This window comes from Trematomus bernacchii, unplaced genomic scaffold (assembly GCF_902827165.1).
Source record: "Trematomus bernacchii unplaced genomic scaffold, fTreBer1.1, whole genome shotgun sequence".
Lineage (NCBI taxonomy): Eukaryota > Metazoa > Chordata > Actinopteri > Perciformes > Nototheniidae > Trematomus > Trematomus bernacchii.
In genome coordinates, this window is record NW_022987727.1 from 1,197,609 (window position 1) to 1,223,837 (window position 26,229).

The following is a 26,229-nucleotide window of genomic DNA, read 5'->3' on the forward strand; positions in this document are numbered from 1 at the left end:
TTTGAGAGGCTTGTACCATCTCGCATCAAGGTACTGATCTGGACAGCCACCAGTTTGATTGTTGAAGTCTACAGATGATGCTGTTTCAATTGCATATCATACAGCCATGTCACACCTGGAGCATCCAGACACACATGTCAGGATGTTGATTTGTAGCTTTGCTTTCAATACTATAATCCCCCATATACTGTAAAACAAACTCAACAACCAGGGATTTGCCACTGCACTCTTTCTTCAGACAACAAATGTGAGAAAGGGCTAACACACATCTTCGACCCTCTTCCTAAACTAAGGTGCACAGCAGGGCTGATTGTGGACTTTGGGAGATCTAGTTAGACACATGAATGGTAAAGAGGTGGAGAGTGAACAGCTTTTAAAAAGAGCTATAGTATACATACCCCCCACTTCCCCCTCCCTTCAACAGCTGTTGAGGATGGGGATTGCAAATATTATCACGTGTCAATGTGCATCCTTTTTTAATATGTATTTATTTGATCTTTAACTGTGTTTTTATTCTGGTTGTGTTTGTATTAGTGTTGTTTTTATCTTGTTAGTCATTGGAAGTTACCAGATTGAATATAGTTGATAATGATAACGTATCTTTAATAAGATACATTTGGCTTGGTAGTACGTTGAATAGAAGATTTTGTCAGTCCTGTGTCACGCACAACACTGCTGGCTGTTTTTAAATAGAACGGCTTGTGGCTCAAAGGTCACAAGGTCAAATCCCTGCACCAGCAGGATACATTTGCGTGAAGAAAGTGAAAGAACAGTGTGTTCCCTGTCTCAAATTGCCACCACCATTGTGTTGTTGAGCAAGGCTCTTTACGTATAAAAGCACCACTGGAGCATCTGAGGCCAGCACCTCAGGTTTTACTGAGAAAAGGACAAGTTAAATTGTGTAAGTTAATTATTATTAGCAATCGTTCCAATTGTGCCATGAAACAGTCCTCTACCTTATGCACTTAGTGTACATATCTGCCGGTCATGAGACAGAACCCCACTGGTCTTGTTGTGAGTCTAGCAGAAACAGAACAACACTGTGTTTCATTGCAGCCGGTCATGGGATACATAGTGGAATCCTCTGACTCAGTGTAACAGGCTTAAAGTCATAATTTATAAAACAGTTTTACAATGGTGCAATTGTTCTTTTCTTTTCTCTTATCCTTTAGTTTTAGTTTTTTTTAAACAACAAACAATTTAATTAAATTGATTGTATTTATATATTGAATATATGATCAGATATTTCATCGGCAATAGCATGTTGATATCACCGATTATAACCATGTTGTTTTATATGCAAATAATGAAATTATAGTAGGAAAATATCAAAAAGATCTGCATCCAACCAACCTATGGTCATTACACTGCGGCACAGTAATCAGTTTTCAGAAAAACAAAGTGGGGAAAGTGAGGAGATAAATCAGATACACCTGTGAGCTGGTGGAAAAGGGTAAAACTAACAGAAAACGCATGGATGAGTCCAGAGAGAAATGAGAATGACTAAAGGAGGAGATATGTAGAACTTTAAACACATTTTTGGGCACTTTTGCTCAAAGAATGAAACACTGTACCAGATATAAAAGTTAATGAAGTGTTGTACCGAGAACCGGCTGCTCTGAGCCACAACGTGCTCCTGGAGGTGTGCTACTTCTATTTGGAATTGGACTTCCTTAGCTCCTTCAAAAGTGAAGTCTTGTACTCCTATTCCCATGCCTCAGGTTAATCTGAGTTACCCCTCATTATTACTTTCCTGCTTCTTACCCTGAACCTGTTTACATCATTACATTTAAAGTTTTAAGGGGAATGATCAAATGTCAAAAGAGGAGAAAATATATGAAAGAAACAGAAGAAAGACAAATGGAGAGCTGCAAGTCTGTTTTAAACGGAATTGATGTTCTACTGTCTCGATGATGTTGAAGGGCATCAAGACAGTATTTTTTAATCTAATCAACGTGTGTGGAAGGCAGAAAGGAGGAGGAGGAAAGGATTAGAAAAATAAAACTGTCAATCTGTTGCTGTTTAATACTGCTGAGGGACTAAGAGATCCACACACACACATATTCATTAAAACGTGGACAAGTTGTGCTCCCTAGTGAAACCTGGTAACATCTGCTTAGGTCTGTTGATTGGGTAAAAATAATTAATCTAAATGTACCCCTTCCAGATCAAAACAGACAAACCAACTCAACGAGTGATAGTTGGTCACATGGGCTTCCTTCGAGAATTTTCTACAAATGCGCATATACTGTTTATATAATATTAAATCATACACTAATGCACATATACGAACATGGATAAACTGGGCTAATACCATAAGTGAGGGTTTATACCGTGAGAGCATATCTGTCACACGTTAAACCCTCTTAAGTGTAAACTAGTATCCATACATATACTACAACAAGCTTGGTTACATGCACGCATATCATACAGGAGAAGTAATGTTTGTGTTTGTAGACCGCTGCTATTGTTGTGCATGTCTCTCACTCATGTTGAACAAGTCACATATAAGCACTACCCCTCCATTTTCATCGTCACCTGACTTCCTGTCCTGTCAGGAATAACAATAACAAAAACTAACACACACACACACACACACACACACACACACACACACACACACACACACACACACACACACACACACACACACACACACACACACACACACACACACACACACACACACACACACACACACACACAGAGGAGACTGCATGTCAGGCGGGAAAGGTCATCCTCTGTTCTCTTCGCCACCCCATCTCCATTAATTAGGAGCAGTCACTATATCAGTATAAAGTCTCTCCTTTACTCACAGAACGTACACCTTATGTTTTAATAATATAATATTAGTCTGCTTATATGCCGTCAAATCACCTTTGTGTTGCCAGGCGGATTGGTGAAATGGCCATGTGCTTTAACAGGTATCATCACCAGAGTGAGACAGGGAACAGAGTGTGTTGTAATTTAAGCCGTGTCAACCCTCTCCTCCAATCACATTTTTATGGCCCCTGATACTCAAGGAGGAGAGGAGATGGAATCAATAATTTTTAATCAACATGTTATTTTTTTCTGAACATACCATATACTGTATGAACCCCTACATGATTCAGCTGCAAAGCCACCACGCTGTGTCTCCTCTCTGTCTTTACAAAGCCAGCTGCTTTCCGGCTGACTGGCTGGATCAGTGGCTGGTGTAGGACAGCAGCAGATGTGAGTGTTATCCGTATGATCCATCCACACACTCATTATATAAGAGGATCTGTCCGCAGGTAACAGACCATCTGTATGAAAAGGACATGTTGCACACCGATCAAATGGGCTGTTCCGGCTCTGTGAAAACACATGCTGCCATTGAGGCAGGACTGGAAAGGCAGATTAGCTGATGAATTAGCGGTATGGGATGAAGCTGAGGGGTCAAGACACCTATCAATAACTGCCTGTCATGTACTGTCTAATTCAAGCCTGACTGGGATCTATTGTGCATTTTACACTCCCAAAATGTTATTTTATCTTGCTACTGTATTCAAGGCATAAATGTACCTCCAATTTCATATTTCAGCCAATAAATAATTTGACTTAAAGGATTCAAAACAAACTTGGCATTTCTAGTCGTGTACCTAATCATCTCAAAATGGATTTTTGTTAATTCTAAAAATAAAGTTTCACATAGTGTATTTTTCTATAGAGTAATCCTTAATATGAAAGCACTGTTACATTCCCAGTCAACCCCTCTGAAGTGTGCACCACACTTGCACTCAATGCTCCACCTTGTGGGCGTTTTCTGAAGCGGCTAATCAGGTATCCAAACTGTCAAAGTCACATTGTAAAATCATTAGAATTGGAAGATATAGGAACAATAGAAGGCCAATTTAAATCAGGGACTGTGTGCAAACTTATTGAGGTGGGAAGGGAAGGCTGTTTCTTATATCAGTATTGTATGTGTCCCTTCCCTTTGATTTAACAGTTACAGAAATTTCAAATGAAATGACCTGCCCTTAATATCTCCAAAATGTTTAGGGCAAAAACATTCAGTCCTGCCCTTTTTAATCGAATATAAGGATACCAAATAAAGTAAAGACAGCCACAAAATGTTATTTGTGACGATGCCATATCTTAATATGTATGGTGGTCAGGTGTTTGACTGGCCTTATTAATAAAAACAATATTAGAATCAACCTTTCAATATGTTTTTGTGCCAGAACGAGACTAGGCCTGAAAGAGGATTGCCTATAGAACAGCAGTCTATCCTAATGTTAAGCTGTTAAAATATGTCAAAGGTCCCATGTCAGGCTTTTCTGGTTATTACCGGTCCCCTTGTGTGTTATGTAGCTTTTTATGCATGTAAACGGCCTGCAGAGTCACAAACCCTCAAAGAACACCCTGTAGCGAGTAAAACTCTAACACAGAAAAGACCTGTCTATGCTGCCCCAGAACGCCTCGTTGGAGATTTTTCTTTTTCCATTTTTTTCTTCCTGGGTACAGTGACGTATTTGGGTATAGTTACCTTATGTCCGCGGAGCCTTTACGTTACCAATCCGCGGACTTCCTCACACACACACACTCAATCTTTTCTCAGCTGCAGCTCCGCCTCTCAGGAGCTCTCAGCCTGAGGCGGCAGGACGCGGCGAGGCTGTGAGTCTGTGTGTGAGCACACACACAAACTCCCAGCCAGAGAGTGAATACACATACTATACAGAGATGCTGTATGAGAAACCAATGTGAGTTTGGAAAATTGCACAATATAAATCTATTCTAGTAGACCTCAACAATGGAATTATGATCAGTAGAAATGGCCATGACATGGGACCTTTAACCTCAGTGATGGCCTTGACTGATTAACAAAGGTTTCCCATAGTTCAACATGGAAAGGTGGGGTAAAAGGGTTAATATTTTGATTAGGGTCACTGCAACACATAGATGACAAAGATAACAAACACATTGTACAAGAGGAATAGGAGTAGTCCCATTTATTAATTGATGTTGGTTACAAAGGAGCACATATTGGCGCCTGACACTGGCGGCATTTGTCAGAATTATAACATTTTCCTGCAACAACTTTTAAAAGATCAATGAGGAGATGCCAGAGGCCCCTGATGCCTAACATCATATCAATGAACAGCAGTTATAAGGTATAATATGTTTACGCTCAAAAGGGGCGAGTAGTGAAAGAGGGCAGTGTTCAAACATCACATCACAGGACTGTTTGTCACCTCTCAAGGGAATTGAAATTAGTAACACTTGAGATAAGTGCCTTGGAGCTAAATTCTCTCTAGCAGCAAATGGTTTAGTTTGGGACGTTGCACTTGGACGCTATGTTACTCATAAATGAGTACAAGTGAATACTGTTTTACATGAATCAGCTGATGAACCACTAACCATTATTCCAATAGCAGTGAACTTTTTTGTTTTGGTATCAGAAATCCCTGTAGGCTTAAAACACATAAATATTATGTACGCATTAGTATTTCAGAGATTAACCAATGTTGATCATTATTTTCAATAGGTATAACATAGGAATATTTAGAAGATAAGAATTAAATTGTTGTACAGCATAACATAAACCCAGTTACTGACAATTAACCCACTCCACTTAAGACACTTTGATAACCCAGTGACAAATCAGATCACGCTCCCATTTCCTGATGGCGTGACTGTGCCCTGAATTAATTATTGAGGGCAAGTATTCTGTGTAGTGTCGCTTGGTATTTTGATACCCCAAATCCAGTACATGATGACTAGATTATTACTACAACAATGCCTTAGTGGAGGTCTGCATGTGGTTTAGAAAGTACAACAATATTAGAAACATCTCATAAAGCCCTTTTGAATTAATGCAAAACTCAATACTTTGTTTCTCTCTTGATTGGAAATCTAAAGGGCTTACCTTTAAAAATAAATGCACATGACCAGAGTTAAAAATAATACAGTGTTTAAATTACATCAACCGTCATTTTTGATGTCTTGTTTATGTTTCTGGGATGAACCATCTTTTTCGTCGCCCACGCCAACATTTTCTCCATGGGCAGAAGAGAGAAACTTCCATCGAGGTGCAGCGGGCCTCTGCTTTTTGGGAGCCTCGTATGGAAGTGCTATCATCCACTGCAACAGCAGGATGGGGGGGTCAAGCCTAAAAAGGAGACAAGTCCAGTCCAAATTAAGTCGGGTCAGACATGAGATGTTACAAAGAAAAGAAAATATACAATATGCAACCACTAATCCCAAAAGGAGGACTTTTGCACTACAAGAGCAATGATTCCAGGATGCAATCTTACCGATCCTTTATGTTCTTCTTGAGGGTGCCCATGCATATGTTGAAAGAGAATATAGTAAAGTGCCTCAGGCCATGCCAAGCCCAGAACCAAAACTCAAGCCTGGGGGAGAGAGAGTGACAAGACTCAATGAATAACTGCACACCATATTTTCTTAAATTGCTAAATTGCTAGTTGTGTCTCTGTTTAAATGTATAACTACAACCACAACATGCAGTAACCATGACCTGAATGATTCCATGGTCAATAGACTTTCCAGGGTTTAGTATGACATAAGTTAGATTGGTCATGATTTGTTGTTTTAAATGCATGGATTCCTCTAGATCTGTCTCAAATGAATCCTTAATATTTGAAATATATATTACTTGCCTGATGAAAAGATTGATCGTACTCTTATATTTGTAAGCTAAGTATGAAGCTCCAGCCACTTAATTTAGCATTGCATAATTACTGAAGACAGACCGAAACAACTATGTTAACATTCTGTATTTTTCTTACCTGTGTCTACTCTGAAGTAGTGTGTGAAACAACAGCATCAGAGGGAGGATCAGGTTGGAGAACATTTTTGCAGGGAGTCCAAAATTGCTGTGATGGGTCACTACGTTGCGGAGCAGAACTGAAACACATGTTTTCACAAATAATTGGTATAACAATCTCTGCATTTGGTTCAGCATTCATTTTGAAATTACAAATCAAGACATACTGTAACTTACAAATCAAGTGGGGGGGGGATCTGTTATGCTAAATGTAGTTAACCGATTGCTGAAATCAGTTTTTACAAACATTTGTTGACCAATTGTGGACAGGTAATTTAAATGAACCATTTATTTATATCTGAACAACAGAGCAGTCTGTAAATCATTGTCAGTTTAGTACAAGTGTGTACACCAGACATACCTTTCTTTATCATGTCAACATGGAGAGAAGGCTCTTTATTCTCTCCAGTTAGTTCATGTTCAGTAGAGCTGACTTTCTGCTCGGGTCGCTTGGTTGTAAAAGATGTCAGTGTAGCAGTCTGCTTTTCCACTTTTATCTCCTTCTCTTCCTTTGTGTCTGTCTCTAGATTCATGCACGTTTTTGTTTGGTTACAGTTAAGAGTTCCTTGGGATAATTTGTGGATCATCAAATATCGGCCATGATCTGCATACAAGGGGAAAATAGATTGATTGTGTGTAAACATGTTTAAATCTGCATGTTTTTATCTGTAGATAAAGTTGACTTACTATGGCTTTGAAGGAAATTAATAGCATCCTTGTAGCCGCTGTGGTAGGCCTGTTCCAGAGTCTAAAGCGCAGAAATACAATTCTATGTTTTAAAGGATACTTTTAGAAATGTTTTTCACAATGGAGGTGCTATTCATTTAAAATGATTCATCAACATGTGGGTAGTAAAGGCTCATCCAATCTAGACAGGGATTATTGGAAGGGATTCACTTAAACATTTAGTTTGACACATCATGGGTCTTTCATAGTGTCAATGTGTAGCACAAAAACGATTGATCATCTTCCAAAGAATATTAAATTAAATCCGAATCATAATAGAAGTTCACTTTCATTTATTGTTCCATATTTTGAAAGGGGTCTTACCTTTAGAGCCATGGGGTAGAGAGCATTAATGATCCTGGAACCGTTAGCCGTGTTGATCTTCAAGGTGCTGCCACTCACCACCATGTCCCAACTGCAAGGTGTGTCGGTGGGACAGATGTCTATCTCTCCGGAGAATGGACACACAGTCAAGGTCTGACTGTGGGGTGCCGCCAGCACTGGTTGCATTTCACTGAAGCCCCCGTCCACATAATACTATAAAAAAGATCACATAAATTATTATTCACACCAGCAGAATGTGCTTATTATGAAATTGTGATAATTCAATACTCACTACTCCTCTGAAGGATGGAGGCAGCATACCGCAGTAAACAGGCACGAAGCAGCTGCATAGCAAAGCCTACAGACATGGTTCAAATTAGATTTTTGCTTCTAACCTGCTTAGGTTTTGTTTTAAACATTAGGATGCCAACTCACCTGCACTACATCTTCTTTGGATTGGAAATCAGACGTGAGAATGTGCTTGCCATCAGACAGGCGTGTCATAGACACAGAGAGACGCCCGTTGGCCATTTGGTGGGCATCAGAAGGAAGATGCTTGTGTAAAATACTCTCCAACCAGTGGGAAACATTCATTGAAGGGTTAAATGGCCCAAGTGTAAAAGACTGCATTTGTTCGGCAAATTGCAGCATCTCATCCCGAATAGTTACTGGGAAATTGAAGACTTAAATTCAGAAACAGTGAATATATGCAACAGAGGTAGATTTAAAAAATAAGACAAAGTCACTTACTCATGCTCATTTCACAGACTACAGCAGCTGCCACCAGAGACCCAGCAGAGGCACCCAGGACACAAGGCGCCGTGCGCAGTATCCACGGTGCATTATTTAGGAAGCATTCGGCAACCCCTAACTGGTAGGTAGCCATGAATCCAGATCCAGAGAAGGAAATTGAAAGAGGATTTTCACTAAAATGATAACTTGAAATTCCTGGAGCCATTTTCCAAAGGCTTTAAACTGTCAAATTAAATGTTTTCAATCATTAATCTGAAAAGTATTAATGCTCAAGCAAATACGGATTTCGTTCTTTTGATGTAGATTGAGTTATAGCAGGAATCCAGTAGAGAGTGGGGACTGTTTCAGGATCAGTGTCTTAAAACCAATCCAAATTAGACATACCATATTGGTCAAGCCCATGTGATATACAGTGCATGCTGCTCTCTCAATGGCTTTTTGTCTGTTTCATTTCCTAGAAGTTAACAAATAAACATGTTTGGCAATACCGAATTACTGAAAAACAAATCCAAAGAAGTACAAATATATAAAACATATTTGAAACAAGTGCTTTCCTTTATGTACTTTTGACCTTTTTAGGAAAACCGTTTTTGAGGATTTCACAGTTATGGTTTTCTAAAGGAACACTAAGGCACTATTGTAAGACATCAAGTTGAAAAATGTGTTTTGCTATCACACTAAACTAAATAAAGCACTATAATTCATTCTGAAAATCAAGTAGCAAAACTTCAGCTCAGATCTGCACAACTCTACGGAATCTCCTGCCCTCATTTTTTAGCAAATCATCAGGTGAGGCAGGAATGCTACTCTGGATGTGTTTATGTTTTCCTCACATATTGTCTATTTTTTTATACGAGCTTACTAATGCTGAAACATTTAGCTAAAGACACTATGTTCGAGTGACTGCCTTGCATTTCTGACCTTTCTGTTTGTTTGTCTCATTTTAAATAGGCCAAAACTGAACTTCAGCCTCACACTGTCTCTCCTTCAACAAAAAACAACTTTAACATTGGGGGGCCCTACTGCACTGGAAACACTGAATAACAACAGTTATATGGCTTTAGGAGGCATATCTTTGAGGACATTTTACAGGAGTTTCAATCAATAAGTTTGGTAAGAGACTCAACCAAAGAGAAGGGACCGCAATACTACATATTGAATGTATAGGTGAAATGAGGTGAGGCAAGAAAGCTGATAAACTAATGTTGTGTAATGCCACTACACCTGCCTTGCATAGCTGTGAAGGCTTTAACTACAAGCATCACAACCAATCACACATCCTAAAGGTTACGCTTATTTCTGTTTAACATCATACATACACAGACACTATTCTAAACACATTTTTAACCAACCTTATTTTTCTAGATTGATTGCGTAATTGTGTTAACCCCTATGTTGTCAGTGTTTTGAAAATCACCTTGCTCCTGGCAAAAGGCTGAGCTGCTGAACAACACCTGCCTATGTAGATGCGCCTCGTTAATTGGACTGTGCCATTCCCCTAAACTGGTGTTTAAAGAAGCCACTTCTCCTGAGACATCCATCTTTAAGTAGACAAAAGTATTTTCTCCACTGCACTCAACTATGGACTGGCCAGCGTTGTTATAAATGCCTGCAGTGTGGAGAAGAAGGCAGTAGCTCTTGGGCAGAAGAGAACCCAACATGTCACCCATTTTTTATAGTTTTATGTTCATTAATGTATGCTTAGACATAAGAGTATATCTGTTTATATTATAAATAATTAACCCCTTCCTCTTAAATAATTTTTGTTTCCCATCCTAAAAACGATATATGTTTTTGGTTAATTAATCCCCATATTTTTCATTATTTACCTGCCTTCCTTGTTTTTGTGTACCCTGGTCCTTCACAATAGCTTAAGTATAAACACCCTTACATATACAGTGATTTTTGTGGGGTTTTTGTCAAATATGCAGCTTGCAAAACAGGTCAGACTTTGTATGTCCAAATAAGAAATCACTTGTGCTAAACCCCTGAGCTTCAAGAGTAACAGTTACCATAGTATATAAAAAAATGCTTAACAGAATATTTATTCAATCAGGAAAACATTTACAATTACGAACCAATAGGCTCAACACAATTTTAAACTTCACAAATGCACTGTCTTTAAGTTGAATAACAAAACTAATTGTACAATGAACTACTGTACTGTATTAACTGGCAATTTACCTGCAGCACGAAAAAACTCCACCCTGTTTAAACCTGTTTAATAACAGTCTGAAACAAACTGGATACGACAGTAATTTCCATCACTTATTGCAAGACTTATATTATATTTTAAAATAAGTTCATCTTTATTTTTTAGACTGTGTTGAGCAAACCTAAAAAATCTCAGCTGATGAATATTTGTCCGTTCGAATATTGAAGTGATTTATTTCACAGTTTTCCTTGTCTCTTTCAATTAGTGTTCGTATTGATCACAGTTATGTACATTGATTCACAGAAAAATAGAAAGCAATATCATAGTTTAAAAATTCCTCTATAAATACACCTAACAGTCCATTTAGTTAAACTTGTAGATGCAAAGGTTGTTTTCGGAACACAAGTGACCATTGCATTATGTAATCACTGTGTTTTTGTATTGTATTTAGGACATTTAATCCATGGTTCATTTTCTATGGAGGATGCTGCGGAGAAGCACGATCAGGTGAAACCTCAAAATGGTCCTCACTGAACTCTTGCGTAGGACTGCTGTCTGCTGTCTCCTGAGGTGAAGTGTGTTCAGGGGACTCAACTGGGTCAACATGTAGTTTCTTTGTGTCATGTGGGAGTTTCAGAAACCTGAAGGGAGGCAGATAAAAGGCAATAATGTGTGTGTTTTGTTTTGGGAGAATACAGAAAGGGAATGAGACAAACAGAATTGGATGGAGACCTGAAGAGAAGTTTTTGCCCCCGCTCCTTTTTGATGATGTTGAGCTTGTAGTAGTGCCGCAAAGCCCTGGACATTTTCTCATAGGTCATATTGTCTCGGTTCTGTAATAAGAGATCACACATCATCAAGGGCCCGTGTGACTAAATTAATTATGACCCATGTCCCCTGTCTTTCATTTTTTGTCTTTAGACCATTTTTGAAATTCCCTGTAAGATAAAAGAAACAGAGCAGTGCTCACCTTGTGGTTTCCCCAGAGACGAGCCAGTCCATTGGGATCAACCACCCTAAACACAAGGCTGTCGTGGTCTTCCCATCGGATGTATTCTTGATATCGGTCATCACACAGCAGCTTATACACATAGTCCCACAGCAGTCTGCACTCTGGCCATGATTAAGACAGCAATAAGACAAATGCTGCCAAAATGTATAATGCTTTTATTATAGGTACTTTCAAGAAGCCAAAAAAGAAAAGATTCATTTTAAAGTACAACTGTAAAGCAGTGTTCATATCTAAGCATGTAGGCATCTGTTGTCAGCTGCATACTTTACATGGGGGAGTGTGTCACTAAGGCTACCTTAAGCAACATTTTTGAAATAGGAGAATAAAATTGAACTGGAGAATAAAATGTAACTGGACAAATTTTCCCAGTCTGAAGCATTTTCCAGCTCAGACTAACACATAGTTTATTGTTTTGGGTTTCTAGTCTGTGTTGCTCTTTGCTCGCCCCCACATACACACATATAGGCATAGAGATGTAGCTAAAGAAGAATATGTAGCTAATGAACAATGTTACAGCTTAATAGTGGACTCCTACAAGGAAGAACACACCTACTCCGTGCTGACGTTGCTCTGAAAACCTGTTTCAGACTTGTGTCTTGGAGTTTGTCTGCCCTCTAGTGGTCAGAATATACGTATGGCAGTTTTAGAAAATAGTTCATTTTTTGTTGCATATGTGCACCTTTAAAACTTACAAAACACATATGTTTATATATTTGTACTGTAGAGTAAATACTATGCAATCGTTAATAAGTAATGTACCTGGGATGCGGCCATTGGCGGGGTGCGCTGAGCTCCTTTGCTTCTCCCGACTGGACAGGTTGAGCGGCTCCTTGGCAGTCTCTAATTGGACAGGACTCTGAACTTGGTTGGGGGGCAATGCAGAGACAGCTGCTGATCCATCTAAGAGAGAGAGAAGGAAAGATAGAGAGAGCAACAAAGAGGGAGGGACACACAATCAGATATCACAGCAAATGATGACATCTGCTGGGCATCATCTTTCTGAGATTGTTATAAATTATACACACTGGTAGATGTGAGTGGAGCAGGGTGTGTGTAAACGATCAAGGGTCGATCTCTAAGAGGCGACATGTGCTCAGGCTGGCGGATCACAGTTGGTGCAGCAGCTGCCGAAACTGCAGTGGCGAAAGAGAGGAAAACTGTGAGAGAGAAATATGAGGAACTGTGACAAAAGCTTAACTGAAAGCAAAAGTGACTTTACAACAGCTTAAATATTTGTACAGCAATGCACAACACAAACATTTTGTAGAAACATTGATGAACAAAGACATTATTATATATTCTGGAGTTGTAATATAACACAACACACCTTTTGGCACACGTCCAGCTTCCTTTAATGGAAAACACCTTGTTTGTGAGACAGTGCATTAGTATTCCACTAGTGACGCATAAATGCCTTAACCAGCATTGGTGTAAGTACATTTACTCAACAACAGAATGCAGTTTTGAGGCGCTAGTAGTACAATGTGTGCGCAAAACCTTAGATATTTCACAATACCTACACTTATCTGATGTGTGCAGCTGCATAACACAATAATACGCAGTTCAGTTAATTCAACAACATACTCTAACATCACATGACAAGGGGACCTATTAACATCTAGACTATTAGACGCAGGGGTAAGGTTTGAACTTCAAAGTTTGAGAATAAAATGTCAAGGCCCCAACAAGTATAGAGAAAAAACTGTATTAATTCCTGCATGTGCTAAGGAGGAAATAATCACTTCGACAATCTAACCAGGATAAATGAGTTTGATTTGATACACCAACAACTCCAACAATCAACTATGTGTTTGTATGAACAGGACGTGTCTGTTCTTGCACTCCGCAGACAGTACATGACAATCTGACCTTTATGGTTTGCTGTCCATATCTTTCCTGTGAATAATACGTTTTAAAGTTTATTTCTAGACATTGCTGACCTTGGCTGACTGTGGGAGGCCGGGGCTCTTGGACAATCTGCGAGGGTATCTGGCAGCTGACTGGGCTCTGGTTGCGTCCAGTTGATGGGGAAGGAGATGAATTTTGGGGGTCACTGACAACACTCCTCCTTTGCTGTTTTACATACTGTAGAATCTCGTACAAAACATCACCTGTAAAAAAGGAAGGAGGTCCGTATGAAAACACAGGGGTAAAACTAGTCAGCATACTCTCTTTCTGCATGCACACTCATTTCTACCTGAGCTGGGGCAGCGGCGTCTGAAGTCCTCCTTGGTGAGCAGGCAGAGGGCACGACCGTTCATCTCAAAGCGTCCCTTCTCAGGCCTCCGCAGTGAGTACTCCCTCTGAGCCCAATGGAGCCAGTGGCCAACGTCCTCCTTGTCCCACAGAGATGGGTTTATTCCTATAAAACAGATGCACATCATTAAAAGCACACTGTTACAGAGGGCGTTTATGCTACAGGCAGATACATCTACTTTTGCTGATGCTGGAGTTGTATCTTTAAGGTAATAGTGTTTGACTTACGCAGACGTCCAGGTAGATGCCAAAGGTCTTCCTGCATGGGAGGGCTGTGCAAGGGAAGCTGTTTAGGGGGGGAGTGATGCACACTGAGAGGAATGCTGACTTGCCTTCCGGGCATTATGGATGGAGGAGTGTTTGCTCTGTTTTCTAGCTGCAAAATATCAACACACATTGCCATAAGAACACTTAAACTCCAATCAGTCGTGGTATACTGTAGAAACAAGAATGCAGATAATTTGATAATGTTTAATATAATGCATGAAAGAAACAACAATGTAGAGGGATTTAAAACATTTCACCCAAATGTTACATTTGCAGTAGCCTTAACAATGGAAGTTGGCCATAGAATAAAAAATGTAAAACTCTCAATCCTATAAAAGCTCTGTTTATATCTCTGCTTTATAAAGACAACACCTTGTTTGCTTCTGTGACCTCAACTTACCTTGACCAAAGGTGACGGGGGAAAGTTCTCCATGGAAATGTCCTTTATCTGTTCGACTGTAAACAATTACACTAATCCTTAATAAGCACTGATGTAACTCGTCCGAAAAATGGAACACACTGCATGTCAGATCTCCACGAACTCCATATTAAAGAAAGAAAGAACAGGATGTAACTTTCGAAGAAATAAAACTCCACTTTTTTCACATTCGACCCTTCCGGGAAATGAAAACGAAAGAAACACACAACACAATCCTTGTCATGGGTGTGTGCTACAAATCTGATTGGAGGAAGCAACAGCGGAGGACATTTCCAACAACATTGCACTTGAGCGATCTAGCAGCATATGTATTGGAGCAAAGTTTAAGCACATAGCTTTCACGCATTAAATATAACATGAAGGATCATTGTGTTCTGAATGTAAGTTAAATGGCAAGAGGTGAGTGAATAAATGTGGATACATGTATGACAGACTGCAGTACACAGAGCCGTGCGCGCCTATTACTTAAAGCAGAAAGTCCTTCAGGCTCCTCCTCTTACTGGCTTAAAGGAAAACCAAAGCAAAGGAAAGACCAGCGTTGAGTTTACAGGAGCAGACTGGTTACAGGATAACACTAGACGACGAACTAGGTAAGGTGTTTAATCCGGCGAGTAACACTTAATACCAATGTAATGCCCTCACTATGTTGAGACTTGACATGTTCTGGAGTCAAGTTCACTGTAATGGGACGCCTCCGACCAGAGAACATATGCACCGAGGCTATCAAACATACGTTACCATCGACTAAGTACTGTATAGCCTACAGTGAAAACGTGATAATGAATATCAAAGTGGAAATCCCTCAGGAAACATGACATGTGTCGTGCCCTGTGTCAGAATAAAAGTCCCTCTGACTGGAGGGAGGATTGGAAAGGTAGACGGGTGGATAGCTACAGTGAGTAAACCTTATGAAAGTGTTGAAAATGAAAGCCAATATAAAGTATTTTGGCCAATCTTTTTTTCATTAATAGGCTATATGTTATTGCTTTAATAATAATATTATTAATTATAATGATGGAGCCTACGTTTCACAACCCCCCACTCAAATTATACAGTCATGTGTTTAATGCAAGAATTGGAAGTAAACCAGGTGCAATTCAAATGTGCACTATAAACGGTTTCAAATTGTTCTTAGTGTAGCTAATCCTTATAATACCTGCCCTGTCTGCTGGTTACCTGAAAATCTGACAGAAAATCTACAAGTTTTGAAGAATCTGGTTGTTCAGGTGTCATACAAAGTTCAAACATATATAAAAAAGTGGCACTTATGTTTGATAAAAAAAAAGTAATGCCAAGATTCCACTATACCTCTAAACAGTATGACCCCCTCACTAATAAAAGACCAGTGCTTAAAATAGTAAAGATTTGTAATTTGTGGGTTTGCTATATACTAGTAAGAATGATTTACATTTTATTTTGTGTTTGTACATTTTTGAAATAGTCTTGTAACCACCTGTATAAAAATGTGTCTGCTGTCACAGTTCTCCAGCGATGTTTGCGGAAAAACTTGGAAAACAGTTGGGCCACCCTACACGATCAGTGGCAGGATGGCTGGTCAGTAAGTTGCTCACGGTACGCAACCGTGCTCTTGAGGAGAGTGTTGTGCAGATATCAGGGATCCAACCTGAAGACACAGTGCTGGAGCTGGGTCACGGCCCGGGTCTAGGTCTGCAGTCAGCAGCCAAACTGCTCACAGCGCCCACAGGACATCTTATAGGGCTGGATTACTCAGCGTACATGCATCAGGTCAGGAATGAATACTGACATTATGGAATACAGTATTTAAATCAATGAAGTCTGTTTCTGTTTGAAGTCTTGGCAAGAAGGCAGAAAACATACGAGAAAACCCTAAGCTTCTAGTTTGGGCCATTTTTGTATTTGAAGTGGGGGCTTTACACATTTTTTAATTGAAGGATATCTCTTTTTTTTCTCTTACAGATGGCAAGTGAGCTGATGAAGGAGCTTGTGGCCAGTGGGAAAGTGACCCTACACCATTGTGATGTAGCGGCAATGCCTCTGGTAGACAGCACTGTAGATAGAGTATTCCATTGCAACTGCTACTACTTCTGGCCTGACCTCAAAAAGGGAGCCACAGAGATTCACCGGGTAATGAAACCAGGTAAGACATAACTTTGTAACCATAACACAGACTTTATTTTCAAGGCAGATATGTTATCCGACAAGTTGTAACTTTCCGAGCAATATGGCTGTTGTTTAGTAGTGCTTTCCTGCACAGTCATTCTTTCATCTCTCTTGAACCCACCCAGGAGGCCTGATGGTGACTGGGCTGAAACTGTCAAGTGTTGCTGCTTTTGCAGCAAAGCGAGTAATGCCAGGGGAGAACTGGCGCCCGGATGCCTACATGACAGCTCTGAGAGACTCTGGCTTCACTGATGTCAGAATGGAAGACAAACAGCACAAACACATTACTTTTCAGGCTATCTATGCCACTGCCTCAAAATGAGATGAGATCATACTACAAATATAAGCATCATCAATGCCAAAAATAAAAAATAATCAATTGTATCTATAACTGAATGAGTTGGATGTCAAAGTGATTAAAATTAAATAAAAATGAGCGGACACTATCAACATAATTCACCATTATCTGTGGCTAAAAACAGGCTTTTATCTTGCATTGCTTTTTCTGTGATGGTTTACCTTCACACTCACAACTGTTAATGTTAGTGTGTTACTATGGTAACATACAGTGTTTAGAGTAAAAGTGTAGGAAAAGATGAAGTTGTGTGTCTCTAATTTCTTAAACCTTCTACAATATATGATTTTTAAAAATCATGTCCAGACTTGTAACTGAAGACATTAGAAAATGAACAGTAGGTGGCGATGGTGCTCGGCTAGGTGCACATATCCAACAGAAGAAGAAGAAGTTGGAGAGGGAAATCCAAAACAGCGCAGGTCCTCTGCACGGTGTTGTGAAGTTAAAAGTTGAGCTGCAACAGCGTCTGTAAAGTGGTGACAACTGTCAAATCGTTCGAAAAGTAAGTGGTTTTATTTTAAGATCAAGTTAACCATAAGCCTATACTATTTTAACTTTGGCGTTGTTGTTGGACTCGCAAATGTTCTAAGGTGGTCCCTAATCAAAGAATGAAGCTTAGCTAGTGTTAGCTTGGAGCTCATCTTACCTAGATAACGTTGAAATATGAAACGTAAAGTGTTAATTTAATGACATCAATATCAGTAATGATTGAACACCAACGATCGTTGGTTAAAACGAATACATAAATGAAAGGCCAATATTTCCACTGTGTATGTGTTGTGATGCAGAATGCAGAAGGCTTCCCGTTTGAAGCGTGAACTTCAGATGCTGAGCACCGAGCCTCCTCCCGGGATAACATGCTGGCAGACGGAGGAACAGATAGACGACCTGCGGGCTCGTAAGTACAGGAGAACACACACGATAATGTAAAACCAACAATGTCTTCTTAACCAGGGGTGTCCAAACTTTTTTCACCAAGGGCCACATACAGAAAAACATACGAATGACTGAGCCACTCCCTAGAGGTGAGGTATATTGCCTCATCATAACATAAGTTCAGTTATAAGTTGGAAAAATCAATCAAATGTAGGTAAATTATTCTTGATATTTGAAAATGCTTTAAGAAAAAAACAGCCTACATCACAGCACTCCATAGTGTTACATTTATTTTGTTACAAAAAGTGTTGGCAGCTCAGTCCTTAAAACAGAAGCTTCAGATTGCTTATAATTAGAGGAAATATGAAAGTTATATTTCAAGGTTGTTATGTACATTTGTTATTGAGCTTTTTTCTTATCAACTTAGATTTGTTAGAAAATGTTTTCAACTTTAATTGCCTGAATTTATTTGAAAATTGAATACTGTGTAATATATTTGAACATGTATATTTAAGAAGTAAAATATAAGATAAGCAGAAGTTTTATTTGTGGGCCATATTTCATTATACTTTTTGAATTAGCTGAGGGCCGATTTCAAAATGGTCCGCGGGCCGCATTTGGCCCCCGGGCCGTAGTTTGGACACCCATGGTCTTAACTCATTGAAGTGTTATATAAAACAAACTAACAACGAACTATCTTTGAACTAAAACTCACTATAGGCTACTGTATTGTTTTCAAACTTATGCATTACCTACGTTGTGGAGATATGAGGATACAGTTGCAGTATTTATTAACCAACATGGTTTAAGATTGTGTGAACTAGTTTATCTTAAAAAAGCCAATTCTACATTCATTCTGTGATTGCTTTGAATTAAAGAGAGACAGTATGAATTTAGCAGAATAGGTGTGTTTCATAGTAAAACCAAGATGAGGTCATGTATAAAGAAAGATATATATATCCATCAGAGGGATTTGTTGGTTGTGACAAAGAATTTAAAAAGTATAGTTTTAGTTTGTGCATAAAGTGGCAAATGCATATTAAAGGTGAGTGAATATTGTTTTAATAAATTAAATATGATACATTTAATTTCTTTTTTTTATAACTTATTGCGGAAGGTTTGAACAATTGTTAGTTAGGATCGAAACTAGCCTCTATTCTAAGCAGAATACTTAATTTGTTCTCAGCATTATACCACCTACAGTATTTATGATAAACTGAATATTTGTTCTATCTAGCTGATCTTCTGTTTTGTTCTTCCACTGGTTTACAGAGATAGTGGGTGGAACAGAGACCCCGTATGAAGGTGGGCTCTTCACTTTGGAGATCAAGGTCCCAGAAAGGTATATTATCTCAAAGTCTTAACATTGATATATGTTCTCTCTACCATTTCTACATTGTAAACACTTAATGCAGTTTATAAGTCTTACCTGCGGTTTTCCTCTCGTAGGTATCCATTTGAGCCTCCTAAAATGCGTTTCTTGACTCCAATCTACCACCCAAACATTGACAACTCAGGGCGTATCTGTCATGATGCCCTGAAACTACCGCCAAAGGTAATAACGGATTAATACAAAAAAAGTTGGTTTTGATTCATTTGTATCATCTGGTTTTGTTTGTCTGCTGTCAATTTTTTATACATTTGTATTATTATTCAGGGTGCTTGGAGGCCATCTCTAAACATCTCCACAGTCCTCTCCTCCATTCAGCTGCTCATGGCCGAGCCCAATCCAGATGACCCACTCATGGCTGATATAGTAGGTCACACATAATCTTGCATTCCCAGATATCAAATAACCTTTAAAATACCATACCTTTTTCCAAGTAATAATATTGTGGTGGTTTTATTTTTTGTGTGAATATTCTTATGTGAATATCAATAAATATGTATTTATCAATAGACTTAAAAAGAAATGTGGACATAACAATGGCTAAGAACTATATAACACTATACTTCAAACTTGCTCCTGGAAATGATTAAATACTCTTTCCAGTATGCATTTTCAAAACAAGCCCGACGTTTTCAAAAATCCCGAAACATCTTGTTTTGTTCAGTCCGATCCACTTACATCTTTTCACAGAAAACCTCTTACGGCCTGAAAATGGCATTTGAATTGTAATTCAATGGTGTATCCCTGCCGTATACACAAGTAAAAAGACATTTACATTTTTTGAATGCAGTCATCAGAGTTCAAATACAACAAACAGCTGTTTACGGAGAAAGCCAGAAAGTGGACACAAGAACACGCTGTTCAGAAGAACATGGTAAGTCTCTCTGGTTTGGGTGAAGAAGTTGTAACATATTTAATGTTGTTCATGATTGAAATAATTATCCAGCTTAATTTATTTCATTATACACTGAGCTCGTGTGTATGCTCCATTATACTTAGTGGTTGACATGATGATTGCAAGGAACTGTCTGTCATTGAATTAGCTCTTTGTAGTGGTATATTTTACTCACAAGGTGGTGCTGTAGTACCTCGAAAGAGTGTTACCTGCTAACTTAATATTTACTTGTAACAAAGAGATGCCGACTGTTTGAGCTATATTCAAATGTGACTTCAATATTTCAAAATTCTCAGCTTTTGGATGTGAAGGAGCAATATATGTACTGTTCTGTCATTGACTCATTAGTTTTTATCTCGGTCTTTGTTCAGGGAGTTGAAGAAGGCAACAAAGAAAATACTCCAGGTCATAAAGCTTCATCCCGCAAAAGAGAGGCTTTCACTGCCCATCTTGAAGCAGAGGAGCCCACAAAGAAAACCTGTGTGTAGTTTGCATCTTGCTTGTTAAAGTCAAAGATCTCTCTTTTCAAGAGCCACCAAGCCTTATACCTGTCGACCTTTAAAGGGTATGATTTTAAATATTATATTTAGTGCTTATTCATACTTCCTTTTACCATGTATGCATTCCTTTTTCTAAATCCAGAAATACCCACATATTTATATGTATAATTTGTATATGTATTTGTTTGATTTGTGATATTAAAGTTGAGTTTGAACACTAACTGTTGAAATTCATTTTGATACATGAAATGCTTGGCCTCTCGGGGAATGGAGGTGTGTTTCACAGTGGTAGCATACGCAGACTAGTGATGGCATAAAAAGTATGAAGATAATAATTTTATTAAAACATATGCTTACCAGTTGTATACAAAGTATGTACATCCTAAATAGCAAGTTTTTTTTTACAAACTAAGAATTTATTTCTTAATATATAAAATTATATATTTGCTGTTCATCATATAAAAAGGAAGACAAACATCTTAAGGCTGTAGTGAGTCAATACCATGCTAGTTCAGAGGTAGTTGCATTGTATGTACATATTGCTAGCCTACTCTAATGTCCGTTGAAAGATAGCTACATCCCATTCAGTCTGTATAACTGCATGTCTCCTATTTGCATATATGAGACAGAATATTGTAAACCAGATGAAACTGCAATCCGTTTTGTTTCAACATTCTCTGACAGCTACCACACAGTTGTAAAGAAATATATCTGATAATAACATTCCTGTGAATTGTTAGCTTACTCTGGTAAAAATGTCCTGGTGTGTCTGATAATGACTCCCTTTCTTTGAAACAGACTTAGCAATAGGATAGAACTTATATTTTATAACAAACAAATAACATAACCACTTAGAATACAACCGAACCATCTGTAACCTCTAAGCTGCATATCACATAATCACATTCCAGTATAAACATGTACACTTAAAATTCTACTGGTTCTACCTTTATTCCCCCCTGGCTAAACCATTGATTTGTCTGATGCTTAGAATTTCTTTGAAGTTAACATTTAATATTTGAACTTCTTTTTGTCATGCAAGTTCATGTCTGATGCAGTCCACTGGGTATCGTCTGAAATAGTCTTTTTGTTTTCAGACGTGATGTATTGTGGTATTTCCTTTAATGTCTCAGGGAACTTTTAGTGACACTCCATTTTAAGAGGCACTTTGTAGTGTTCTTATAGACTTCTCTCTAGTACTCTACAGTCTCTGTGGGGACTCATTCTGAGGTGCTTGCGGATTGATAACCCAGAGCTGGTCTTGCTGCGGCTTGATGATGGTCCTTTAGTGTCCCAGCTATTCAGACAGCTAGCATGGAGGCTCATGGATGAGAGGTGAGGGAGGGAGTTGTGGTGGAGTGATACAGAGGACAAGTGTTATGAATCGTCTCTTGATCCAAACTCTTCAGACATTCATCATCATTCTGGCTCCCTCTTCCTGTCACCCTGTCTCTATCCCTGGCTGTGGGAGGGGGTATCTGACAAGGGATGAGGGGAACGGAGGAAGTAGAGGAGCAGTAGGAAAACCTGATTGGATCCAGTCGGGGTTGGAGAGTGGACCCCCCACTATAAAGGGCGTCAGAATCTGCATGTGACACCTGTGTTGACGAATCGGAGCAGGAACTCTTCTCCGTCGCCACAGAAACAAGGGAGTCCAGGGTGCGGTCCCGACGTAGCTGTGGACGCGCTTTAGGATGAGGCCAGAAGAAAAACTGGGACTGGTCTCGTGTGAAAAGGAGGAAGAGGAGGGGGTTGAGGCAAGCAGGCAGGGGCTGGAGAAGCAGTAGAACTGATTTTAACACCTCCTCACCCAGAGAGAGTAGACCCAGGAGGGAGCAGAGGGAGAGAAATGCTACTGGTACATAGAGAAGGCCATTTGTGAATATTAGCCAGGCAACATGTTTGATCATAGCGCAGTCCCACAGGCCGTCACATTCTCCCCTCAGTAACTCCCAGTATAGGCGAATGTATGAGCCCGTGACGATAAGCAGGCACAAGGTGTTCATCATTATGAGGGATAAGGGAAAGCCCAGGGAGGACGGGAGTCGAGAGGATGTTGGTGGCAGGGGCGAGGGAAGGCAGAAAGGTGACGACCCGTACTCCCCAACTCCTACCAGTGGGAGAGAAGCAAGGGTGAGGGAGAGAGTGAGGCAGAATAGTGCACATGTGCGCACACTCCCAAGGGACGGGGACTTTCCATAGGCACGGGCACATGTCACGCTCACACCACACTGAACAGCTGCCAGAGTCAGCAGCAACACACTTGCTTCAGACGCAAACACCCAGACCCATCCTGTCGCCTGACAACCAGGACCCCCCTCCCAGCGGGCACCGTGGTGACCAAACTCTCCCAGGGTTAGAGCGTCCACTAGGGCCAGGGTGCATGTACACACACCCGTCAGCAGGTTGGAAGCACCCATGCAGGCCACAGTGAAGCGGAGAGGTGACAGGTAGCCGGATGAGCCAAAGAGGGAGAGGAGCAGGAGGGAGTTCCCAAGAAGAGACACCAAGGAGATCGACCACAAGCCCACACGAACCAGCCAGCTGCCCAACAGAGAGTCGCAGGGTCGGAAAGGACCTGCAAACACAAAAATCATCAGCTGTAGATAAGCATGGCTTAATGTCCTTACACTGTTGTTGGGACAAAACAATCTGAAGGCCAATTGATAAGAAATGGATCATCATTACTGCAATTGTACCTGGAGTTGGTGTGCATTGAACACTGGTCTGTAGTTTGGATTCCTCTATTTCCATTTGGAACTCTTCCAGGTCAGGATCATCTGGAATAAAGCGTTGTTAGCTTGTGCAATATTTCGTGACAGCTTTTTCTCCATGTGTATGTATAAAAAGTTAATTCATTTTACATTGTGTGTGGCATTGGCTTCAGGGCGTAAAGCATTAACATTATTTTGCAATGAAGTAAAAAATATGAATCGAGGAAAATTGGCACTAGCATGATATTTGATCGGGGTAGTTTTTATTTTTTCATTTGGCCCATGAATTAAAGGCTGATACCTCTTAATCAGTAACATGCCGTGGTTTTGTTATTGTATCCGTTGGGACACCCAGCATTGTTTATTTTCAGCTTTAATGGTGTAGGTTTAATGGTTTTAATTTAAATGTAATGTTGGTTTATTGGTGCTTATATTTTATTCCTACCACAGGAATGCGTTGAAGGGTCAACATTCGACTGTAAGTGTGTTTCAGCTGCCAGGTAGCTGAGGTTTCAGCCAGGCTCTGACATGTTTAAAGTGGGCTTGTGTCAATAATTCGGCAATGAGCAGAGACATATGGGGCTCAGATTTCTGTCTATTACTTTACCCCCATTCCAAGTGTGTACCATGTGTGTTATACTGCACATATGTTTGCACAGATAATGTAATTGCGTGCTTTCTTACAGTGTGTGTCGGCGTGCATAGGGTACATGGCTACTGTACGCTTGTGTAGGTCCTCGTCAGTGTTGCTCTGCTCTGTGTCCCACTGGCTCACCGGCTTGTAGCTATCACAGGATCCATACACACAGCACTGGTAGGCATAAGGCATCTCTATTACCCTGTAACAAACCGATGGAACAGTATTGACACAAGACCAGGAGACACAACGGCACAACTTACAAATGCATAAAGACCTACATTAAAATTTGAAAGCAACCTTAAGTGCTTATAAATCTGTTTCTGAGTTCATATGAACCCATAATCTAGGGAAAATAAGGTGAATTTGTCAGTTGTCTTAATCAATTTACGTTGTGGATGGCTGTATGCAAGCATTTACTTTACATTGCTTTTGAAATGTCTCTGCCAGGAGTTCTGTTTTGGACAATGTTCTACAAATGCTGACATTGCCACTTGATCGGCTGCCCGCTCCTATTTCCTTGAAAAGTTCTCTTCATTTTCACTGCTGATTTTCAGGCCTTCGGGCATCTTTTCAACAAGAATTAACTTGCTGACTACAAATGCTTCCTCATTGTTGAAGATCTGCTCAGGAATAGCTTGCAGGAAAACGTGTGATTAAGTTAATTGTCAACCTTGGCTGCTCTTGGTAAATAAAAGGTGTTAATAGAAAATTGTGAGAGGTAGGATAATTAAAGGGATGGGAAGTGTTGCATTGTTCTGTACAGCCACAGGTTACACACCTGGGTATGTTATCATCTTATGTAAGTTGTTGATGAAAAACCAAAATACATGTAAGAAACATTAAGTAAGAGAGAATAACAGGGGCTTGATGGTGTGTTTTTACCTCATACGGGGGAAGTAATCAGGACTAAAGGCCTCGTATAACTCTGTGTTGCCTCTTAGCTTGAGATGGGTGAGACCTCCCAAACCTGCAACAGGTACTGAGCTCAGGCGATTCTCAGTCAGGTCCCTGAAATTTAAGAAATTGAGAAAGAAAAAGTATCAGATCAGGCCTTTTACAAAGTGTGTTTTCATTACATATATTACAGAGGGTCATCGTTGGTAACAAAAAGTCCTTGTCTCTTAGAAATGTTAAACTGTTCAGACAAGGCTCTATCAAATTACCTCCAGATAACACTTCCTGTCAGATGTAGTCGATCTGCTTGTTTAGCTACGCATACTTTAATCAGTCTTCACACAATGAAGCAGTTTGTATTGGCATGACCTGAGATGAATCTCCTGGCCACACAGAGGGGTTTTCAAACAATACATGCATATCAGTGTTCTCTGTAGACTCAGCCAAAGACAATAGTCAAGAGTGGAGTGTTTGTATAAGGCAAAGCCTCTGACATCCAGCTTAACTTTAATTAAAGATGCACAAATCCAGCAAGCGTCTTTGGGGATAAAGGGAAGCTGCTGAACGTACAAATGAAAGGAAAAAACATTCTTGTTGATAGTCATATATCTGTGTATACTCACAGTTTGATCAAAGAGTGAAGCGAGACAAAGGCATCCAGGTGGATCCACTCGATCATATTCCAGCTTAGATCACTGACAGAAATGTAAATCCATATAAGAGAAACAGACGGAAAGGAATTGTAATAAAACATTGAATGTTGGATACTGATCACCACTAGATGTCAGTAATAGGTAATAAGTCTACATAGTTTGATCTTGACACATGCTTCTTAGCCTTGTTGGCTTATATATAGCCCCCTAAAAAGCACCAAAGCCTCTACATGGTACATTTAATCATACTATGAAGGATTTGCCTCCACAGATTGTTTTATTTGGATATATCTATAAAATAGTTAACACTACCAAGAAGCTATGAAATCTTGTGTAGAAGAATTATGTTTTGTTTTCCATCTCTCCTATCCTATTAATCATCTGATAGATATATCTTACAACCCCTTGGCGGGGTCCTGATCTGACCACG

General features: G+C 39.6%; 5 protein-coding genes across 7 annotated transcripts in view; 2 read left to right on the forward strand and 3 right to left on the reverse strand.

The window, feature by feature from the left end:
- Positions 1-4,939: 4,939 nt before the first annotated feature.
- Positions 4,940-10,548, reverse strand: LOC117494069 (1-acylglycerol-3-phosphate O-acyltransferase Pnpla3). The gene is made up of 9 exons (XM_034144742.1): positions 8,609-10,548; positions 8,294-8,526; positions 8,151-8,216; positions 7,859-8,071; positions 7,496-7,556; positions 7,170-7,412; positions 6,771-6,888; positions 6,276-6,374; positions 4,940-6,130 (listed from the first exon to the last, which is right to left on the reverse strand). Exons 1-9 carry the CDS (start codon positions 8,814-8,816, stop codon positions 5,944-5,946), a joined length of 1,428 nt encoding a protein of 475 aa, XP_034000633.1. The 5' UTR covers positions 8,817-10,548; the 3' UTR covers positions 4,940-5,943.
- A 90-nt stretch (positions 10,549-10,638) lies between these two features.
- On the reverse strand, positions 10,639-14,956 carry etv7 (ETS variant transcription factor 7). 2 transcript variants are annotated; one of them, XM_034144747.1, is made up of 9 exons: positions 14,702-14,956; positions 14,263-14,410; positions 13,976-14,140; positions 13,719-13,889; positions 12,804-12,911; positions 12,538-12,678; positions 11,737-11,879; positions 11,499-11,599; positions 10,639-11,407 (listed from the first exon to the last, which is right to left on the reverse strand). In XM_034144747.1, the coding sequence occupies exons 1-9, from the start codon at positions 14,732-14,734 to the stop codon at positions 11,242-11,244; spliced, it is 1,176 nt and encodes a 391-aa protein (XP_034000638.1). In that variant the 5' UTR covers positions 14,735-14,956; the 3' UTR covers positions 10,639-11,241. The 2 variants fall into 2 exon arrangements, with proteins under 2 accessions (XP_034000638.1, XP_034000637.1); XM_034144746.1 differs by having other exon boundaries at positions 12,804-12,935.
- Positions 14,957-15,050: 94 nt separating this feature from the next.
- zgc:194242 (uncharacterized protein LOC100005854 homolog) lies at positions 15,051-17,478 on the forward strand. Of its 2 annotated transcripts, none has more exons than XM_034144771.1 (4): positions 15,051-15,330; positions 16,222-16,486; positions 16,679-16,859; positions 17,008-17,478. In XM_034144771.1, exons 2-4 carry the CDS (start codon positions 16,232-16,234, stop codon positions 17,202-17,204), a joined length of 633 nt encoding a protein of 210 aa, XP_034000662.1. In that variant the 5' UTR covers positions 15,051-15,330; positions 16,222-16,231; the 3' UTR covers positions 17,205-17,478. The 2 variants fall into 2 exon arrangements, with proteins under 2 accessions (XP_034000662.1, XP_034000661.1); XM_034144770.1 differs by lacking the exon at positions 15,051-15,330 and adding an exon at positions 15,342-15,635 and having other exon boundaries at positions 17,008-17,247.
- Positions 17,479-17,569: 91 nt separating this feature from the next.
- ube2t (ubiquitin-conjugating enzyme E2T (putative)) lies at positions 17,570-21,119 on the forward strand. The gene is made up of 7 exons (XM_034144772.1): positions 17,570-17,739; positions 18,026-18,135; positions 19,386-19,455; positions 19,563-19,668; positions 19,771-19,869; positions 20,294-20,377; positions 20,770-21,119. The coding sequence occupies exons 2-7, from the start codon at positions 18,027-18,029 to the stop codon at positions 20,884-20,886; spliced, it is 585 nt and encodes a 194-aa protein (XP_034000663.1). The 5' UTR covers positions 17,570-17,739; position 18,026; the 3' UTR covers positions 20,887-21,119.
- Positions 21,120-21,260: 141 nt separating this feature from the next.
- LOC117494057 (leucine-rich repeat-containing G-protein coupled receptor 6) overlaps positions 21,261-26,229 on the reverse strand; it is a 35,724-nt gene continuing 30,755 nt past the window's right edge. Inside the window, exons 14-18 of the mRNA XM_034144728.1 lie at positions 25,770-25,841; positions 25,135-25,260; positions 24,297-24,451; positions 23,598-23,678; positions 21,261-23,476 (exon numbers count right to left, since the gene is read on the reverse strand). Coding sequence (XP_034000619.1) covers positions 22,221-23,476; positions 23,598-23,678; positions 24,297-24,451; positions 25,135-25,260; positions 25,770-25,841 — 1,690 coding nt within the window. The 3' untranslated portion in view covers positions 21,261-22,220. The remainder of the gene's footprint in view (positions 23,477-23,597; positions 23,679-24,296; positions 24,452-25,134; positions 25,261-25,769; positions 25,842-26,229) is intronic.

Excerpts from the sequence above, each read along its gene's own strand:
- zgc:194242 (XM_034144771.1), top strand. The coding sequence starts at position 16,232 with ATGTTTGCGGAAAAACTTGGAAAACAGTTGGGCCACCCTACACGATCA. Across the intron at positions 16,487-16,678 it reads ACTCAGCGTACATGCATCAG|ATGGCAAGTGAGCTGATGAA; the intron begins GTCAGGAATGAA and ends TTTCTCTTACAG. Across the intron at positions 16,860-17,007 it reads TCACCGGGTAATGAAACCAG|GAGGCCTGATGGTGACTGGG; the intron begins GTAAGACATAAC and ends GAACCCACCCAG.
- LOC117494069 (XM_034144742.1), bottom strand. The coding sequence starts at position 8,816 with ATGGCTCCAGGAATTTCAAGTTATCATTTTAGTGAAAATCCTCTTTCA. Across the intron at positions 7,413-7,495 it reads TAATTTCCTTCAAAGCCATA|ATCATGGCCGATATTTGATG; the intron begins GTAAGTCAACTT and ends CCTTGTATGCAG. Across the intron at positions 6,375-6,770 it reads CTACTTCAGAGTAGACACAG|GCTTGAGTTTTGGTTCTGGG; the intron begins GTAAGAAAAATA and ends TCTCTCCCCCAG.
- etv7 (XM_034144746.1), bottom strand. The coding sequence starts at position 14,734 with ATGGAGAACTTTCCCCCGTCACCTTTGGTCAAG. Across the intron at positions 14,411-14,701 it reads CCCCGTCACCTTTGGTCAAG|CTAGAAAACAGAGCAAACAC; the intron begins GTAAGTTGAGGT and ends GATATTTTGCAG. Across the intron at positions 11,600-11,736 it reads GTCTCTGGGGAAACCACAAG|AACCGAGACAATATGACCTA; the intron begins GTGAGCACTGCT and ends CTCTTATTACAG.
- ube2t (XM_034144772.1), top strand. The coding sequence starts at position 18,027 with ATGCAGAAGGCTTCCCGTTTGAAGCGTGAACTTCAGATGCTGAGCACC. Across the intron at positions 19,456-19,562 it reads GAGATCAAGGTCCCAGAAAG|GTATCCATTTGAGCCTCCTA; the intron begins GTATATTATCTC and ends TTCCTCTCGTAG. Across the intron at positions 20,378-20,769 it reads ACGCTGTTCAGAAGAACATG|GGAGTTGAAGAAGGCAACAA; the intron begins GTAAGTCTCTCT and ends GTCTTTGTTCAG.